General features: G+C 34.2%; 2 protein-coding genes across 3 annotated transcripts; both read left to right on the forward strand.

The window, feature by feature from the left end:
- Nucleotides 1–1,241: 1,241 nt before the first annotated feature.
- LOC105328651 (uncharacterized) lies at nt 1,242–13,724 on the forward strand. Its single transcript, XM_011429618.4, has 16 exons — nt 1,242–1,352; nt 4,217–4,531; nt 4,839–4,946; nt 5,777–5,952; nt 6,659–6,844; nt 7,438–7,519; nt 7,654–7,731; nt 8,050–8,183; nt 8,495–8,564; nt 8,998–9,091; nt 9,486–9,572; nt 10,313–10,390; nt 10,944–11,109; nt 11,714–11,847; nt 12,357–12,465; nt 12,938–13,724. Exons 2-16 carry the CDS (start codon nt 4,227–4,229, stop codon nt 13,243–13,245), a joined length of 2,115 nt encoding a protein of 704 aa, XP_011427920.3. The 5' UTR covers nt 1,242–1,352; nt 4,217–4,226; the 3' UTR covers nt 13,246–13,724.
- A 1,275-nt stretch (nt 13,725–14,999) lies between these two features.
- Nucleotides 15,000–17,597, forward strand: LOC105328652 (hypothetical protein). 2 transcript variants are annotated; one of them, XM_011429619.4, is made up of 3 exons: nt 15,000–15,144; nt 16,284–16,384; nt 16,613–17,597. In XM_011429619.4, the coding sequence occupies exons 1-3, from the start codon at nt 15,107–15,109 to the stop codon at nt 17,377–17,379; spliced, it is 906 nt and encodes a 301-aa protein (XP_011427921.2). In that variant the 5' UTR covers nt 15,000–15,106; the 3' UTR covers nt 17,380–17,597. The 2 variants fall into 2 exon arrangements, with proteins under 2 accessions (XP_011427921.2, XP_011427922.2); XM_011429620.4 differs by lacking the exon at nt 15,000–15,144 and adding an exon at nt 15,248–15,378.
- Nucleotides 17,598–19,031: the final 1,434 nt, after the last annotated feature.

Genomic DNA, 19,031 nt, shown 5'->3' on the forward strand with positions numbered 1-19,031 from the left:
TCTTTCAATATATGTTTATCTGAAAATCAAAAATGGCACACATTTTCCTCTGTATGTGGCTGAGTGAGTGCAACCGATGGATATAATACATTATGTATTGTAACTATTCTACTGAATTACATGTACATGTATGTGCTCTGTGACATCGCTATCCCGACCATTAACTTGAACGCCGACCCCCCCCCCCCCCCCCCCGGCAACATGAATAATCTTTCCTTTTCAATTATGTACCTGCCAATTTTAACAGTCAGTTACTGGTAAATTTAATGTATTTTTTGAACATCTAAATTATGTGCATATGACCCCATTTGAAAATTATGAAATAAAATATGAATTCTTGGACTTTGAGTAATTTTAGAATATAAATTTACATATACACTTAATGAATTTATATTGTGTTCGGCGCTAATAGTCCCGACGAATAATGAATTCGTTTATTAAAATTATAGACAAGATAATTTAAAAAAAAAAAATGTACAGAAACTATGACGAATGATGTTAAAGTATTCAAATAGCCTAATACGTGTACTACATTTAAAATATACTTGAAACGGTTTCTAATCATTCTATACTTGGCAGATTGCACTGAGCACATTCTCTTTCCTTTACATTAAAAACAGATGAGACATATCATGGCAAAATGCCGTTTTCCATGGTCATATTAAGATATTTCAAAACAAGATATATCAATTTTTAAATGAATATACATCGTAAGCGCAATGATCGACGTCTATCAATCCTAAAAGTGATGCAGTGAAGATCTCGTAAGTTGTCAGAACTTGTGTCTCAACCTTTTATTTTCTCTGGTGTACAATAAACATCTTTAAATCAAATCTAGTGATAAATAACTAACCTAAAAGGCATCTTTTATTTATCTGCTGTCCGATAATTCTGTTAATTAGCATACACAAATCGTGAGGCAGGGTAGGGACTTCGAGGTACAGAAACTTATATACCCCCAATGCAAGCTCTTGGGAAAACAAACTTGCAAAACCTCTCTGGCAAAAAATAAATAAATATCTTTTGGACCCCCCCCCCCCCCTAAAAAAAAACCCCTGGGATCTGCGCATTTTCGAACTCTCCTCTCTCTGCATGTAAAACTCCCACCCCCGGCCGCACGAATGATAGTTTAGCTTTGGTAGCAGTTTTTCTGTTTTTCCCCCCTCATTTTTATGGGTCCTACACTAAACAAAGCATCCCAGTGATCACACTCTAAGCTTTTCATCGAATTATCATAAGGACAAACTACCTCGAATCGCAAAGTGCCCGGATAATATTGTTTTCATTGGATTCAAAATGGACGTCAGCACACATAATGTTTGAAAAAACAGTACACCCACATGTTTTTTGAGGTAATACAAATTTAAATAAGCAAAATAATTATTTGAGACTTTTGAGGAACTCAATGCGTATGATATATGGATATCTGGAGTGAAGGAGTGGAATGTACAAGTAAAGTTAGAGAGCAATATGAAATATGAAATCATGATTGTCTTCGACAAGTTAACTGCATCATCTCAACAAACAACCGCCTTTTGGAAATGCACCGTATAATGTTGGAACACATGGTTTTGAAACAATATGAGCAAAATATGAGACATACTGGTAGATCTTAAATATTTAACTTGCCAGCAAAGAGGAATGACAAACATCCCAGATAGCATGACTACGTTGGGCCAACGTTGGTAATTGGTTGTACCGTTGGTCGATGGTTGGCGTTGGGCACACAATGTTGGCCCAACGTTGGGCCAACATTATAACACATCTTTCATAGCACATTGATTGCTTTGTTGGCATGACAACGTCGGGCCAACGTTGGGCCAACATAAGTAAAACATGTGATCTCTATTTGTTGGTAATGCGCAGTTGGCCCAACGTTCGGCCAACATCTTACCATGCCATGAATTTCGACTAAGTGTTTGTTGGTGTAACAATGTTGAGCCAACGTTGGGCCAACATAAATAAAATATATGATCTATATTTGTTGGTAATGCGCAGTTGGCCCAACGTTGGGCCAACATAATAACATGCCATGAATTTCGACTAAGTGTTTGTTGGTGTAACAATGTTGAGCCAACGTTGGGCCAACATAAATAAAATATATGATCTATATTTGTTGGTGATGCGCAGTTGACCCGACGTTGGGCCAACATCTTAACATTACATGAATTCTAACTAAGTGTTTGTTGGCGTAACATTGTTGGGCCATGGGTGGGCCAACGTAGGTAAAACATGTGATCTCATTTAATTGTTGGTAATGCGCAGTTGGGCCAACTTTGGGTCTTTATTTTTACATGCTACGAATTATGACAGAGTTAAAACAAACAAACAGATAACATAAACACAACCACAAAAATTTAAGGTACAGGTGAGTAAATAATGTGATTTGCTCTGTTAATTTTGATTGCAATTATAAGGAATTTATAGTGTCTTAATTATCTTTTAACACATGAAAATGTTAATTAAAAAGTTTGTATGTATAACTAGTTGAGTTTAATCTATTTCTCTTACTTTGGAATACATAACATGATACATTGTATGCATATAGATCTCAGTAATTTGGGTTGAAAAATAGTTAATATATGTTATTAATATAAAAAGTTTTAAACTGTCAAACGTTGGCCCAACGTTGGTTCGTTGTTAGATTTTAAACCCGACAATGAATTTTTTTTTATTTTTGGAGAAATTTAGTGGAGCATTGTAAATTGTATTGGGCTTAATTATTTAAAACTGTTGGGTCATAGATGTTAAGGCCATTGTTGCTCTGTTGAGGGATGTTTATTGTTTATATAAATCTGATGAGCTGTATGTACACGTGTAGCTGGAGCGCCTATTGCATAACGAATCTTAAAGTGTCGAAATTAAGAGGCAGACGGAGCTCCTTTACTGCCCAAGTATCTAGGTCAGTGCTACTCACAGCATGGGACTGGCCAGTTTCCTTGGAGATCGGTCATCTGATATAACCAGGATGGTCAAAACTGCCACTTTTTATTTCGAATACATTGCAACCGTTGTATGTGTACACCTATAGTAAATAGTGCTTTTTCTACTCTACGAATTATACATTAGAAGATTGGGGATATATATGCTACAAAAAGTAAGTACATGATAATTTATTATATAAACTTATGTAAATAATAGTTTTCTTTCAAGAAATCGAATGCTTGTACAATGTTTCTTTATATTATATAATGTTTGAATTGTCAATGAGTTAAATTTAAAAAAATATAGAAGCATTCATAATCATATTATACATTCCTTTACAGTATAACAGATAACATTAATTCATATTGCACAATAAAAATAACAAATAAATTTTTTTTCATTTTCAGCCGCAGTAAGAAAAAAACAGACTGTATGCCTCTGCAACAGATGGAGAGATAGGGAAGGACGGGTTCCGTTTTTCAAAGACCGTGAAGGTGAAGGGAAAAAAGGGAAGAAAGAAAAAAAGCAAGGAGGTAACCCAAGCCACTGAAGCCAGTGACCGGGACAGTGATCAGACCCTACAGTTCGATTGTTACTAAGGAATTTACATAGACAAAGAAATATGCTAGCGATTCTTTCTAATTCTAAAAAGTGTTTAAATGTATTGTAAATTTTTACCAAGAAAAAATAAAATATGTATACTATGTTTTCGTTGCATAGAATATTTGAACTCCTGCATCTTAATAGCCAAACAGCAAACAGGAATTAATTGAACAAGAGTGTTGAATTTAAATTGGGATTACATTGAATAAGTGCCGACATGCTACGTTTAGCCATTGAAAGTTTGATCGTTGTCACTACGTTAGCCCTCACCTGTTTACTAGGATGGACCAACGTTGACAGAGGACGTTGGGCCGATGTAATTTTCCTCGTAATCTTTACGTTGGGCCAACGTTGACCCTCAGTTGTTCATTAAGTTGGACCAATGTTGGCAGGCTACGTTGGGCCAATGTAATTTTGCTCATCGGCCCTACGTTGGTCCAACATGTTGGACCAACGTAGGCCCAACATGTTAGACGAACGTAGGGCCGATGAGCAAAATTACGTTGGCCCAACGTAGTTTGCCAACGTTGGTACAACGTAATGAACAACTAAGGGCCAACGTTGGCCCAACGTAGTCATGCTATCTGGGATTTAATTATAAGTGTGAAAGTCAGGTACATTATATTATTGACATGGATTGGTGTAATATTTGATTTACTGAAGAATTATTTATATTTTTAATACACAGATTACTAGAAATGAAAGGCAGCAATATGGAAAATGGAGTTGACAAAGAAGAATTTGAAAGATACACACCTAAAAATCCACTTCCTAATGAGATTCAGAAGATGAAACGGGATGAAACTATTTGCAAATACTGTGGTGTTAGTTATTTGATTCATAATGAAATCAAAGCTTTGGAGGAAAAGCTGAAAAAGACTGAAGCAGAACTAGAAAAGCTGAAAGGATGCGAAGAAAGAGAAGGAGAGCTTAAAGAGAGGATAGAAAAACTCGAAGAAGAGAAATCAGACCTAAAGAGGAATCTTGAGGCTAAAGAAATTCTGTAAGTGTTTTCTATTTAATTGCTTAATCAATGATAATGATACATGTATTACTGATGAAGTGGATCTTCAGGTGATGTTTATCAATTTGAAACAAATATTCTCATGAGTTTATGCAAGTGATATCGGACAAAAACTCTGTACATTATAAACTAAAAAACTCCGTTAAAATTTGTGGTATTTTATTTTTCTTTGTTAATGAAGTTTATTTTTAAGCATTATTTCTCATTTATTTGCTATATTTTGATTTTTTTAAAATCTTTTTTTTTTTTGCAAATCAACACTAAAGTAATATATCTTATTTTATAGCATAACTACGTTGAAAAATAATATAAAGAATGACGAAGAATTAAAGGCTGCTAACAGACAGCTGCAGGTCAAATTAGAGGCTGCAGTGAAGCTTAAAGAAGAATACAGGTAATGAGATAGGATTGTCATACCACTTCTTGATTCACAGGCCAGGGCTGTTGAAAGTGTGAAAATTATAGATAAGTAGCTTATTTTCCCAATATTATACATATTTGGTCAGTCATATGTAACTTATATGCTACACATATCAAATTGAGATGACAGTATTTTCTCAGCCCAAATGTTATGATAATCGACAGCTAGTGTCCAGAAATATTCAACCATTTTTGAAATATTAGTAGATGTGAAGTTCTGATATTAGATTTCTATATATTTTCCATAAGCAATTATTCATCTTTCCAAAAGCAAAAAATTACTGGTTGTAAAATAAGTTAATTTTGAACCTTGGATCCTGATCCTCCTCTCCCGTTATATAAGTACCCAGGTTTCTCTTTCAGCCCACTACTAGTCTGTTATTATCCTCTTATTCTTCACATCACAAAGGCATGTGATATAAATAGGACTGTGTAATAATTCCTAATTATTTCGATTTGATGGCAAAAAGTGCATTGATTTAGGGTTTTTTTCTAGTTTAGAACCATTTTAACAAGACTTTGGACTATTAGTAGGACATAGCTCTCTATTTCTTGCGTCAAAACAAGTTAAACATGATGTGGTTTCAATCAAAAACTGCACCGATTGCATAGTCTTATCTCAAAAGCCAGAAAAATCTTGTTGATTTCAAAGAACCGTGGCTGAGTGGCTAGCAGTGATATACAATGCCTATGTCACATTGCTGTATGACACAACTACCCAAAGTCCAAGCTCCTGTTAAAATGGTTCTTAAATAGTGTATGTACATGGAATAATTATACAGCATTAATAACACTGTGTTACAGACAGAAGCACTCCCTGTACGACAGAAGCCTCCCGCTGGTGAAAACAAAGATAGCAGAGCAGAGGGAAGAAATTAACAGCATCCATGCATTCGTAGAAGAAAGGAATACTCAGATGAAACAAGAACTCGAACTCTTGTTGTCGACAGTTCGAGACAGATGTTCTAGTCAAGACAGCGGTAAGTTTGGAAATACAGTGTTAACCACCTAATACAGTCAAGTCAATGTCTCAGTGAAGACTGAGATAAAGAGTTGTGTCTTCACCAATAACACTTTAAGAACTATATTAACTACTTCTAAAATATTCTACTGATTAACTCCAGACAAGGACTATAGGTTCGGGGGTTGATTGGATGGACAGCATCTATATACTGACACATGCATGTTTCCAGATCTGTTCTCATAGATTGAATACAGGGTTGTTTTCGCCCCATGTAATTTTTGCCCTTCTACACTTGCAAACAGTTTCAACCTATCTTGAATTTGCCCAGACACAGTTGTATTTAAAGAGAAATAAGCTGAGACCTTGGTATTTGCTCAGTCTTTAATTTGCCTGCTGACAATGTGGGCAACAGAGGCGAAAATAAAATGGGGGTAAAAATTTCCCTGTATGCAGTACTTAATTCCATGATTCCGTTGTTTTGTGTCCGATTGCATGAATATCAAATTGCAAGTACTCAGTTTTTTGGTATAATAGTTTACAACTGCTAGAAATAATGAAAGCAAGATTTTAATTACATGATGGTTGCTTGACTTCTCACAAATTTATATGGATATTAATTACAGTAAGCCCTCACATTTAAATAGCAATCTTCAGTCTCTGTACCATAATTCCAATTCTAATGTTGATAATTATATACTTCATTTATCATTTTTACTTCATAGATAAGAAAGAATTACTGAACAAAATAGAAAGTCTGGAATCGGAGAAATCCGAAACGTCAGTAATGATGGTTGCTCTGAAGGAGAAGTTGAAAGCAAAAGAAGGGGAGGTAGTCAAACTACAGCAATCTGTCAGTGACAGCGTGCAATTGCAGCACAAAATCACACAGCTGGAATGCTCACTCAATGGTATTCTGTTGTCTCCTTGGTTACTTGTTTTAAAATTGAGTTTAATCAATTTGATTAAAATCAGTTCCTTTTATCTGCTCCTATAGATTGCCCCACAACATTTTTATAAAAGTGATCTACTTGAGCAGATCAAAGAATTTGAATATTAATAATCAAATTATATTGATGCTCTAAAAAATTTCAGTGATTTAAATGTATATTCATAGTTTTATTTTTCAATTTTGTTTTAATTACTGGTATTGCTTGCATTGATGTATTTTATAATTTTCATAATTAAATGTGTTTAAATGTATATATATTATGTTATTCACATTTGATTCACAACAAATTCACCAAATATCTTCAATTTTGTAAATATATTTTTTTAATACAGTGTATTACTCATTATGCATGTGTGAATTATTGCATTCAATTTTTACTGTTTTAAAGATTATTAACCTGCAAATTCAATATTTGATTAATGAGTCTCGTGTATTTATTAAGCATTATTATGCAAACACAAATTTGGGATTCTAGAGCCAAGGCCCTATTTTACAGTAATAAGCAATAATAAATCAGAATTAAAGTGAATATAATACTTTCTTCTGCTACAGCCTTGCAGACAGAGTTAGATGAAAATTTGTCAAAAAACAGAAGTTTGCAAATGGAAACACAGCAGTTCAAAGAACAACTCCGGTAGGTTTAAAATATAAGCTGAAACCACAAACCATCGATCTTCATAAGAGTTTGCTTTATTCAGGCAATTGTAATTTCATAATTTAATTTCATGAGATGCAGAAGAAAATATCAATGTTTGTTTACTCCTTCAGGAATAAAACAAAGGAAGTAGAGGATCTGACAACACAGTTTCGACAGCGGGATCAGAACAATGAAATGAACACTAAAAAGTAGGTTTTTATTTTAGCTAAGTTGTTTGTTAACCATTGTTCAAATACTACAGTTGATGCTATTTTTTGATTTAATATTTTCAAAGATTTCTTTTGAACACTGTGTAATTTCACTTGATTAATTCTTGTAATTAATTTTTTTAAGTCACATCATTTGTAAAAATAATGCAAACTAAATAACCGTATGAATCTTTAATTAATACACCAATTAACCCATTTACAAATCTATTGAAACTCTGAAACATGACGATTTAGCCGCATTCTTCCATTGTTTATTAACACTGTACAGTGTACATGTATTGTATTTCAAAAAATCAGGTTACACAATGATCTAAGGCAAAAGGAGGCAGAATTACAGTCTAGAATAAAAGAACTGAAGAACATTGAAAATAAACTCCAGGAGCAACAAGCAAAAGAGGAGGAGTTTCACCGAAAAGCTACTCTTACAGTCAGTAAGTGACAGGTTTTGCACTAATCCTACTTGTATAGGTCAGTAATAACAGATCTAGCAGTCATGCTACTCAGTGTTAACAGGTTTTGCTTTTAAAGTTACTTTTAAAGTAACTTGGTACAATTTAGATTTACAGACCAACTACATTTACTGTCATAATACATTGTGACAAGTTTCCCAGGATAGTGATGATCTGAGTGAACCTCGATCATGTTTGTTTTTATTGTAATGAAAGAAGAGATCCAAATATATATACCGTACTGATTTGATAAAAAGATTATGAGGCATAATTGTTAAATTGTCTTTTTACAGCGGCAAGCAGAGAAATCAAACAAGATCTGGAAAAGGCAAGAGAGGAGATAGAGCAGCTAAAATCTGAAAGGTACAAGTCTCCTGTTTTCACTTTAGATAGGAGAGAGCTTAAAAATAATTCTTGGTACATTGTAAAATCCTATAACACCTGGCTAAAGAGAAAAAATAGTGAAGAGGCTTAAAGATCTTTACTGCAGATAATAGGGGTACTTGTATGAGGAAAACATGGTAACTGTACATGTACATTTCATGCTCTTTATCTATTTAGTGACCAGGTGGTGGGGCCTTAAGCCCTAAAATGATGCGAATTTAAATTAAGTTATTGGTAAATAAAAAAAACATAGTTTTTAAAAGAATGTGAATATCTATTACTTAGGGGCCATCAATGCCTGTGGTCTTCTTGTATTCTGAAGTTTTTTTTTTCATTTTCAACCATTTTATAAGATGCTTGGCTTTTAGTGATCATTTCTTAATTATACTATTTGAACTGTTTCAATTTCCAGGGAAATAATGATCACCTCCCACCAGAATAGAATAGAACAGCTGAGGGAGAGCTTCAGACAGAAGATATCAGAGTCGGAGGGCTGGCCGGAGAAGGTCAGTCTAGTACTACTAATACATGTATCAGATTACTGCTAACCAATTTTCATTCATGTACGAGAAACTTTCATGAGGTTTATGAAAATTGGACATGCTTGGGTACTTAAATCTTTGTATACTCTATACCTGTCCCCTGTAATTCTTAAGTTGTCTTAACTTTAAACTAATGCATGTACTTAATTCAGCAAAAATTTGTAACCACAAACTATTTCTTCACTAGTCAATTGCGGAGTAAAATTGTTGGGAATAAAAGTTGGTTCACAGTAACTCTTATACAGAGATCAAAATTGACAAATTATCATAACAAATGGTATAATAAATTTACCTAGTTCCTTTTCCCTTCTTGTTTAGGTAAAGAATTTGATTACTGTTGTTGGGCTTTTTATTTTAGCTACAAGAAGCCATCAGGAAAGAAAGGGAGAAGCAGGCTAAAGCCATAAAAAAGATGGAGGACGTGTTAAAAGAAAACTTTGTCATGGTAACCTCAATAGATTCTATTGTAAAATAATATTTAAGTAATATTTGATAATCATGCCTCCGGGGGTGGGGGGGGGGGTGTATGTAGGAATCACCTTGTCTCTTAGTCTGTCCGTCTGTCTGTGCAATCATGTCTGGTCCATATCTTTCTTGTGAAGAAACATTGGAAGTTGTTACTTCACACAAAGATTGCTTATGACCTGAGGGTGTGTCTTGATTTTGACCCAATGCCATTTGGGCAAGCTCAAGGTCATTGAAAGGAAAAGTTCATAATTTTTGTCTGCTTTATACCTTACTTATGGAAAAACATTGGAAGCTCTTACTTCACTTAAAGATTATGACCTAAGGATGTGTCATGATTTTGTCCAAAGGTCAGTTGTAAAAGTTCAAGGTCATTGTTTAAAGAAATGCATAGTTCCTGTCTCGGCCATATCGTGTAAAGGAAAATAATCAGAAGCTAAAATTTGACACAAAGATTGTTTAAAGATGACCTTGAGCTTTGGTCATGTGTGCAAGTTCAAGGTCACTCCAAGTCTAACTTACTTTCTAGTAGAGAAATAACTGACTTATATTTTATTTGTGGGGGGGGGGGGTTATCAATTGTGAGCTTGCTTGCCATACCTTTAGATGTTTCAAAAACCAATCTTTGAAGAATTTTAAAATCATAAGTGCTATTTAGTTTTATTAGTATACAACATGTATTTGGATATATTAAAACTTGCTTCCTTTTATATTTAACAGGAGATGAATATAGAAAAACAGAAATATCAAGAGTTGCTAGAAAAATACCAGGGCTCTAACAAGGATCATGAAACAATGGTAATTTAATTCATTAAATCAGTCATCAATTAAACATTAGTCATTATTTTATTCTGGTATATGAATATGCATGTATAATATCAAAAGGAGGGTAAGTTTATAAGCATGCCTGAATATTTGAGTAATCAAAATTGAGATTCTAGTGCACCCGTTAGAAGAAATATTATTGTTTCGTTACAGAAGAGATTACAGTTTATTTAAATATATATGTAGAACATGAGCAGTTGAGCAAATAAATATATATTATAACACATGTGAACATTGGTTTAGATTTTTATGGCAGCATTGATTACTATCAATAGATTCAAGAAAAACATTTCCATTTCAACAATTTTGGTTTGTAATGGTATTTGAAAATGTAAAACAACATGAAAGATTTCTTTTCAGTATATGTGTATCTTTAGAGAGCTTTTGTGTTTATGAATTTTCCATGTGAATAAAAATTTGAATGAAATTAATAACTGAAATTTGTTCCTTTAAAAGTTTAATGTACAAAAAAATATGCAGCTGCAGACATATTTGACAATTATAAGTTTCTCCCTATCTTTTCTAGCTGAGACAACAACTTAGCTCCCTGGAGAACAAATATAGGTCTGAAATAAAAGAGCTACAACAAATATTGGCAGACTCAAAAATCCGAGCCAAGGAAACAGAAGATTCTCTGCGAAAGGAAGTGAGCAGTCTGAAAGCGATCATTAAAGACCTTGAGGACAGGCTAGGTAAAACTAGTCCCTAGGCCTCTCATCTGTATACCTTTGCCATTGGTCTTAATCCATTGTAGTGTCTCCTGAGGGTGTCTTATTTGTTAACAATTTTAATTAAATTCTGCCCAGAAACTGCTAAGCTAATCATGACATAATTTGTTATGCAACATCTGTAGGTGAAGGGGAACATAAATTGCAAGTGAAATTCATGGTTAAAACTGCGAAATTGATTTAATATTTAATTAAATGTATGATTTCAAGAGGTCTCTCTCATGAAATTCATGACCCGGGTTCAGGGGTTCTTGTGCTATGATGAGGCTTTGCTAATCATATAATGAGAACACACAATGTATTTATTGTTTAAAAGTTTTCTTCTCTCCTTCTAAGCATGTAGTAGGCAAACTAATAGCAATTGTTAAGAATGGTCATAAAGGGTACTACCCAAATTTTGAATTCTTACAAAATTCCAATAATTAATTACCTTCCATGGCTTCTCCACAGGGCTGTAATAGGCATGTTCTCAGGTGACTGGTAAGGCCCGTGAGCCTGTTGTATTTGCTTTGATATGAGAGAAATGCATAAAATGTATTCAAAATTTATGTCTGATCTTTTTTTAAAGCTCGCCTAGACTCAGGAAATGAAGAAATGATACAAAAACTGAAGGACCAGCTGAAAGAGACTCATGAAGAATTGGATCAGTCCAAACAGGAACTTCAGAGTAAAGAGGAACAGGTTCAGGCAGTCCGACAGGAGGTGAGCGGTGTCTGAGTGTCCGCTGATTTATACTCGTTCTTGATATCATTCATGCTGAAGCTCTCAACTGAGAGAATAAACCAGAATCAAATATACATGTACATCAATTGTACAATTCTTAGGTGGAAAAACAGAATCTATTTTGATATAACCTATTGTAAATGTACCTAGTATTTTACATAATCCTTATGAGCTCCTTAAACAAAGTTAGGAATAAGTTACAAACTAAGTTTGGAATAAAAGTTGCATGCTTATAGGGAGTGAATGTGTTTCTCAACCAAACCTGGCCTTAAGTAAGTTTTTTTTTTAAGAGAGATAGGTTAAGAGGTTTATTTAATGTTAATTTCTGCAAATGATGGCATTTTAAATTTGAGTTTGTACAACTAACGAGGTATTGCTGTGTAAATATATCGAGTTTGGTGCTACACTAATGGTAAGGTTTGTGTGTTTTCATGTACTGAGCTGATATCATTGATACCATTGATATCAATACATGTATGTATTTGTAGGTCATTTTCTTACAAGACACTGTGAGAAAAGAATGTGAGGAGAGATTTGAACTGACAGAGAAGTTGAGTGAAGCAAAAGAAGAATTATTGCAACTGAAGAAACCATCCGGTGAGTTTCTCAGCTAAAGGATTTCATTTCTTACATCTAGATGTTCCTGTACAAGCATCGTCGGAAACCCACGGCCAGTCTCGGATAAGTGTATGCGAGACTGGCCGTGGGTTTCCGACGATGCTGTACAAGTTGCTCTTTACCTTTAGTCAGTCTGTCTGATAAATTTTATGATACAATAAGTGTCACTGGGTTAACAGGTGTGTGACTATTACCGGTAGTCAATATATCGGGTCTCAATAGCTCAGTTGTATGCCAGAGGCCCTGAGTTGGAGTCCCGGTTGAGACTTGACTTTTCACCACCTGTGGCCCAAAGGCAGGCACATCAGATGTTCAAAATGACAGTTATTTTGGTATTAAATTTGTAATCAAGAATATATTTGTGTAAATACATGAATAGAATAATGTAACTGCTTGTATTAACTCTCTTCTATCTGCTCTATAATAAGACTGTTTCCTACTCTATCACTAGGTGGCTACAGTTCTCTGGCTTCCCGGCACTCTGCCAAGAGCAATGCTTCCCTATCCTCCAATGCCTCTGCCGGAACACTATCTTCCCTTCAGTCCAAAGACGCAGAAAGGAAATCGCCGCAGGAACAAGAAAATGGACAGATACTCTCACCCTCTCCACCTCGAGCACCGCCACGAGAGTATGCAGTGAACAGCGGTAGCAACGTCTCTTATCAAGGCGAGCCCGCTAAGCCATCTGGAAAACTGAAAGGAAACTCTCTAGAGAGTACTCGTAAACGAATTGCAGCCATGTTAGGAAGAAAATCATGATATTATGGCAGAAAATTAATTTGTGTCTGTGATCAAATCAGCTTATACATGTATTAATATTTTTGTACTATTCATATTTAATTGCATGTATGAGTTTTTAGCTTAATTCTTAGTAATTTATTCAATTCTGTGCATGTGTGTGAAAGGAGAATTAGGTATATTGACTAATTGACTGACAGTCATATTGAAGTCATATTAAATAGGATACATGAAATTTTAACATGTATTCTTTTGTGTCAAAATGTGTATATATTGAGGCTATAGTGTCTTTTACACTGACCAGGCTTCTTATTAACTGATGCATTTTTTTGTAATTTTATCATGCCAACGTGAAACTGCTAGTCATTTATAAAATACCTGCTGTGCAACCTAATTTTGACTGTGAATAATTGACTTATGTTTACCAGGTAAATGTATATGAATGTAAGCTCTAATCATAAATTAACATATTTACAATAAAAGACATAATCAAATTTTGATTTTGAATTATGTTGTTCATTCAAAATTTTAAAATAAACATTAAAATTCAATCCATGCATTGGTTTGTATCACAATCAGATTCATTCTGTGTAGGTATAATTTCAAATTTACAAGTAAGGATCAAGAATATCTTATTATTTATCGGTTCAAATTAGAAATATATTAGATCTAAATCAATTAATATATTTCAGTCTGGCTGTTTCTATACAACTATAAATTAAATATAAGTTTCTGTAAGAAATAGAGGGAACAATACTTGGTAAATGTAAATATACATGTATATACATGTATGCATTGTCTCATCTTTGACATATTTTATATTGTTATACTTTCATGTTAAATACTGAAATCTGATTGGTTAAGACGCAGTTAATAATATTTACTATTACCCTCAGCGTTAGCAACGCACTTGGCAACGGGTAACATTAAAAAATGTTACATGCGCGAAAATTATGCGCGTACGGTTCGCTGTAGAATTCACGTTATTCCTATATAAAAGCAGTAAAATTTTCTTAAAAATTTTAAAAAAGACATTCAGTATAACAAAATAAATAGTGCCTGTTTGGGAGGATAACAGTTGAAATTGACACCCCTCGAAAACCATTGTCAACCTCCGCTTCGCGTCGGTTGACAATGGTTTCCTTGGGGTGTCAATTTCAACTGTTACCCTCCCAAACAGGCACTATTTATATAATATCACATTCTACATAAAAAATATACTTGTAAATAAATGAAGCAGTTACCTTGAATAAAGTTTCTATGTCAAATGTCAAGGTCAACACATTTATTTCCCTGAAAATCTTTGTCTAGGTACATTTTCTCATAAATTGCATAGTAAATACCGGTATTATGATCAAACTTTGCATGCATTCATTGGTGGATCCATGTTTTACTGAGGCTATACTTGACATATTATATATAAGATCACTAAATATGATTACAACGAAAACCGATTAGACATTATATTCTGGGATGCCTGTCCCTCTCCCCCCTAACTTCCTGTTTAAATAGAAGACATTTTTTTTAAATATACATATAAAAAATTGAATTATCATGAAGTTCAACCCCCCCCCCCCCCAATTTTTTGGGATGATGGAATAAATGGTGTTAATTTAGGTGTAAATTAATGTGTAATTAAGGAGGCCAATAGTGAATGTACGCTACTGCCTCCCCCCCCCCCCCCCCCCCCTTTTAAAAGTAATATTTTTTTTAATACTTTGACAAAAAGGGGCGGGACTTGACCACCCTTAAAAATGCCAAATTTTTATTGTGGTTATTTCACCCTTGAAATCAATTTTTGAATTTGGCGCCAAATTATTCCGAACTGCGATTGCAGCAAGACGATGCAGTGTCTATCGGTACATCTTAGAATAGTAGAAAAATGAAGTTGTTCCACAAATCTATCAAGCGATTTTTAAGGTGAGACATTTTTGACAACTATTGTTTAATGTATTATAGAGAAAAATTGTGTACATTTGAATGTCAATGTCTGGACATACACAACATCATAATTTCGAATTTCCTCTGATGTACTTACAAGAGATGAACACTTGCAATGAGCTGTGCGTATAGCTCATGGTTCATTCAGTAAAGTAACTATTCTGGCTTTATTGAAAAAAGTTCGAACAGCTGTGGATTGAATAAGATGATCTGGTAAGAGACACAACGTTAGATTTTTATGGCATTTTCCTGTTTATTTTTGTATGAATTATAACAAGTTACAACGTACTACATTATGATATAGAACGACTTTTCTTATGGTCATTTTGTCCGAACTATTTGACTTTTTTCTGGCTATTTTAACGATTTTGGTATTTTAAATGCCAGGAGTAAAATATATTAGTCGTTAAAAAAAAACCCCAGGAATTCGTAATATATTTCGGACTATTATAATGGTCATTCAAGTACCGTTTCAGTAATCTTGTCATATTATACAGTTTTTTTAGTCTATATGGTCTTGATCGGAGGCACTTGTTTTTGCAAAAATATGAAAATGCTCATAGCATCTCATAGCATAACAATAACGTATGTTGCCCCTTGAGGGCCCTTAATTGGTTAATATTATTTACTGATTAAACTATATGGGTTAAACTGCACTGCACTGCAGATTGAAACAAGTGCCTGCATGCACTTAAGAGGGAATGTGCATGTGAATGGTAATCATAGAAACGTTACCATATATTGATTTCAATTGTTTTTCACTGACAAGTGCAGTATGTGTATTTCTTAAAAAAATCAATTAAAAGTCAAAGAAATGGTAACCAAACTAAAATAAGCCCAGAGAATGGATTATATTACAAGCTTTTATGTCAATGGGAATATCAATAAGAGGTGGTACATGTAAAACCAGTGTTTTTTTGGGTTTTTTTTGCATGTTCATGTGACAAAACCTTATTCATGAAAGAATGATACCTATTTCAAATTATAAATTCTTTGAATAACAACGATAATGATGTTATTTGGTATATGGTAGAACATACCCCCCCCCCCCCCCCCCCCCTATCAGTAAACAAAAAAGTCCTAAAAGAGTGAAAAATTCTGGTGATTTTATATTTCAGGGCTTACCCTTCTTTGAAGCTCAGGATAAATGTCAATGCAGCTCGGAATGAGGTGGATGTCGTCATGCCAGGCCTGCGCTATGACGACATCGATTTCACAGGTATGCTTGTGGTAGCCAAAAAAATTACACATACTATTTAATAAATTCATTCCATTTAACAATTTGAAAATTGATAATCAATAGTGTTATATTTGTTTAATTTTGTTTGTTTAATCTATCCTCTCTTGATTGTAGCTCAAAGGCTAGATTAAAACATGAATAATAATACAATGTAATGATCTACTTACAAATAAAACATATTAATCAAAAAATACATTTTTTGTGCAGGTCAACCAGACACTTGGAGAATCTTTGACATGGTCAACCGAGTAGAGAATGCAGCATTTTTCAATGAAGAGTCATTTCTGAAATATGACCAACTGTACAAGTCAAATCATATTTCATTTGTCAAGGCATGCAAATACGAGGCCAAAAGTACCTTTTATGAGACTACAACCCCCAAAACTCCACTTGACGTCTCCATTAAGTTGGCCGATGTCGGGGACACCTCTTTTTCCACTGTCAGTGAAGTGGCTTGTGGAGGGGACTTAAAGCCCTCCATACGGATCAAAAACCTCCACACTCTGGTCCATCTGTCAGAGAGGAAGAAAACTCCTCTTCCTAATTGGTGGAAGAAAGAGTTTGAAGCTCTGCTACAGGAAAACAAAGCCACTTCTCTTTTGAATGTATTGCCCCAACCGAAACCCCTCCTCACTTTCCGTCATGAGTTTGCAGTGCCTCTACACGACACAGACTTTTCGGCCCACACAAGATGTGCCTCCTATTTTAGGTACTTTGTGGAGAATGCGAGTCTTGCATCACATCGAGGGTTCTATCAGAACATTAAAACTAGTTTCCATGATTTTCACATCAAGAAAGTCATCATGCTCTACGTGTCCCCCAGCTGTTGGGGGGACAGCCTGGTGTCAGAGACCTGGGAGGGGGAGGCCCCATTGACCCTCCACTGTATGATCTGTAAAAAGGACAACCCTCAAGAGATTGTGTGGTACGGGGAGATGGATATGTTCTCTGAAGTGTTTGGAATGAAATTTTAAAACCAATTCTTTTTTAAACAGTCAAATGCATGTATAATGACAGAGTTCTGTAAAATGAAAATAAGGCATGTTGATGGTTGCTAGGATGGAATTTTTTATACATGTACCATAATATACATGTACAAGGGTGAAGCATTTGGGATTGCTAGACCATGATACTTTAATCGGTATCAATACAAGTACGTTTGTATTTTTGAATATTAAAATTTGTAAGACCTATGTACCAGTTTTTATCAAGACGTCAAATGTTTCACATAGTACATTACCTCAGTTTCTTTGATAATACAGGGTAAAATTTGAAGACCTTTTTCACTTTTTATTCGTGTGTTGTCCTGTTTAAAAACCTCAATACATGTATCAGTAGTTGCATATAAATTTATATTACATAATGTAGATTTTTGCATTATCCAAGAACAAAACCTAGAGGGAAAAAGTATTATATTTTCAGTTTTTTGTTTGATTTATTGAATTAAAATACCAGTATTGTGCATTTTAGAGTTATATTGATTGTTGAAGAATTTAGTAAAAATCATTACCACGGTAATTGCAATTACATGTACTTATCAATGCAACACTTAATTGCTACTGTCTTTTCGATTGTTGTTTTTGCGAGCATTTGTTAATGTCTGACACATATAGTTAATAGATTGACACTGGTTTGGAAGTTTTGTACAGTATTAAATGTAAAAAAAGAAAATCATGTAAAAAACAAATTTTGTTGTTGGTCAAATGAACTCTCAAGATAAAAAATAAACCAAAAGTTATGTGTTTTTTCTCTAGGGATGGCAGGCAATCAATTACAGAGTTGCCAATTAGATAACTGACCTAATACATAATTTTAATTAATTTTCTTTTCTCAATTATTTTATTCATATAGCAAAGAGGCTTGAAAAGACATTCAACCCAAGAATGGAAGAAAACTATATTTAGGTATATGGCGTACCTGGACTAATAACAAAATTGTTTTACATGAAATTGAGAGCACATTCCTGTTCCTAGCTTATAATCTGACTATCAAGATTCTTTCAGAATAAACTTTTAAATCCACTACCTACTGGTAATTCTTGTATCTTTTGTCAAAGCCTACACTACACAATAGAAGCGTTTTATCAAGAGCTTGGACTTTCTGTGGGATGTTACTATCTCTAGTTTGATCGTCAAAACAAGCCGTCAGATACTGACCTCCTTTCTTATAATTCGCTAAGAGATGCTCATTAATATTCATAGACTGACAAAACCAGAAAGTTGTTTGCCAAAATCTGCTCTGCTGTGTGAAATTGATGCTGTTTCAGTGAATATACATCCGTGTGAAGAAGGGCAAGTGTCATTGTGTTCAATATATTCATATCTATTGGCCAATGACTGGGCAGTTAACCATGAGTAGACCCGGCCTCAGTCAAATCTGAGTTTGTCACGTAATGCCCAAAGTCCAAGGTCTTGTTAGAATGGTTCTCACTAGATTTTCTGTGTAGCAGATTACAGATTCTGTATCCAGTTACCATCATTTCAACTGGATAGCAATTAACATTCCATTTTTTTTTCAAAACTTCAGTCTTGTATCTCATTTTTCCTTTTAATTTCCCATTTCTTCCACTGTATTGATAGCTTTTCTGATGAAAAAATATATGACACTGATAAAATTATGACTAATT

This window comes from Magallana gigas, chromosome 3 (genome assembly GCF_963853765.1).
Source record: "Magallana gigas chromosome 3, xbMagGiga1.1, whole genome shotgun sequence".
NCBI classification, from domain to species: Eukaryota; Metazoa; Mollusca; class Bivalvia; order Ostreida; family Ostreidae; genus Magallana; species Magallana gigas.

Bases quoted from the DNA above. Each gene is read 5' to 3' on its own strand.
- LOC105328651 (XM_011429618.4), top strand. From the start codon at position 4,227: ATGAAAGGCAGCAATATGGAAAATGGAGTTGACAAAGAAGAATTTGAA. The intron at 6,845-7,437 runs GTATTCTGTTGT...CTTCTGCTACAG, and splicing joins GCTGGAATGCTCACTCAATG to CCTTGCAGACAGAGTTAGAT. The intron at 9,092-9,485 runs GTCAGTCTAGTA...TTTTTATTTTAG, and splicing joins CGGAGGGCTGGCCGGAGAAG to CTACAAGAAGCCATCAGGAA.
- LOC105328652 (XM_011429619.4), top strand. From the start codon at position 15,107: ATGAAGTTGTTCCACAAATCTATCAAGCGATTTTTAAG. The intron at 15,145-16,283 runs GTGAGACATTTT...TTTATATTTCAG, and splicing joins TCTATCAAGCGATTTTTAAG to GGCTTACCCTTCTTTGAAGC. The intron at 16,385-16,612 runs GTATGCTTGTGG...TTTTTTGTGCAG, and splicing joins TGACGACATCGATTTCACAG to GTCAACCAGACACTTGGAGA.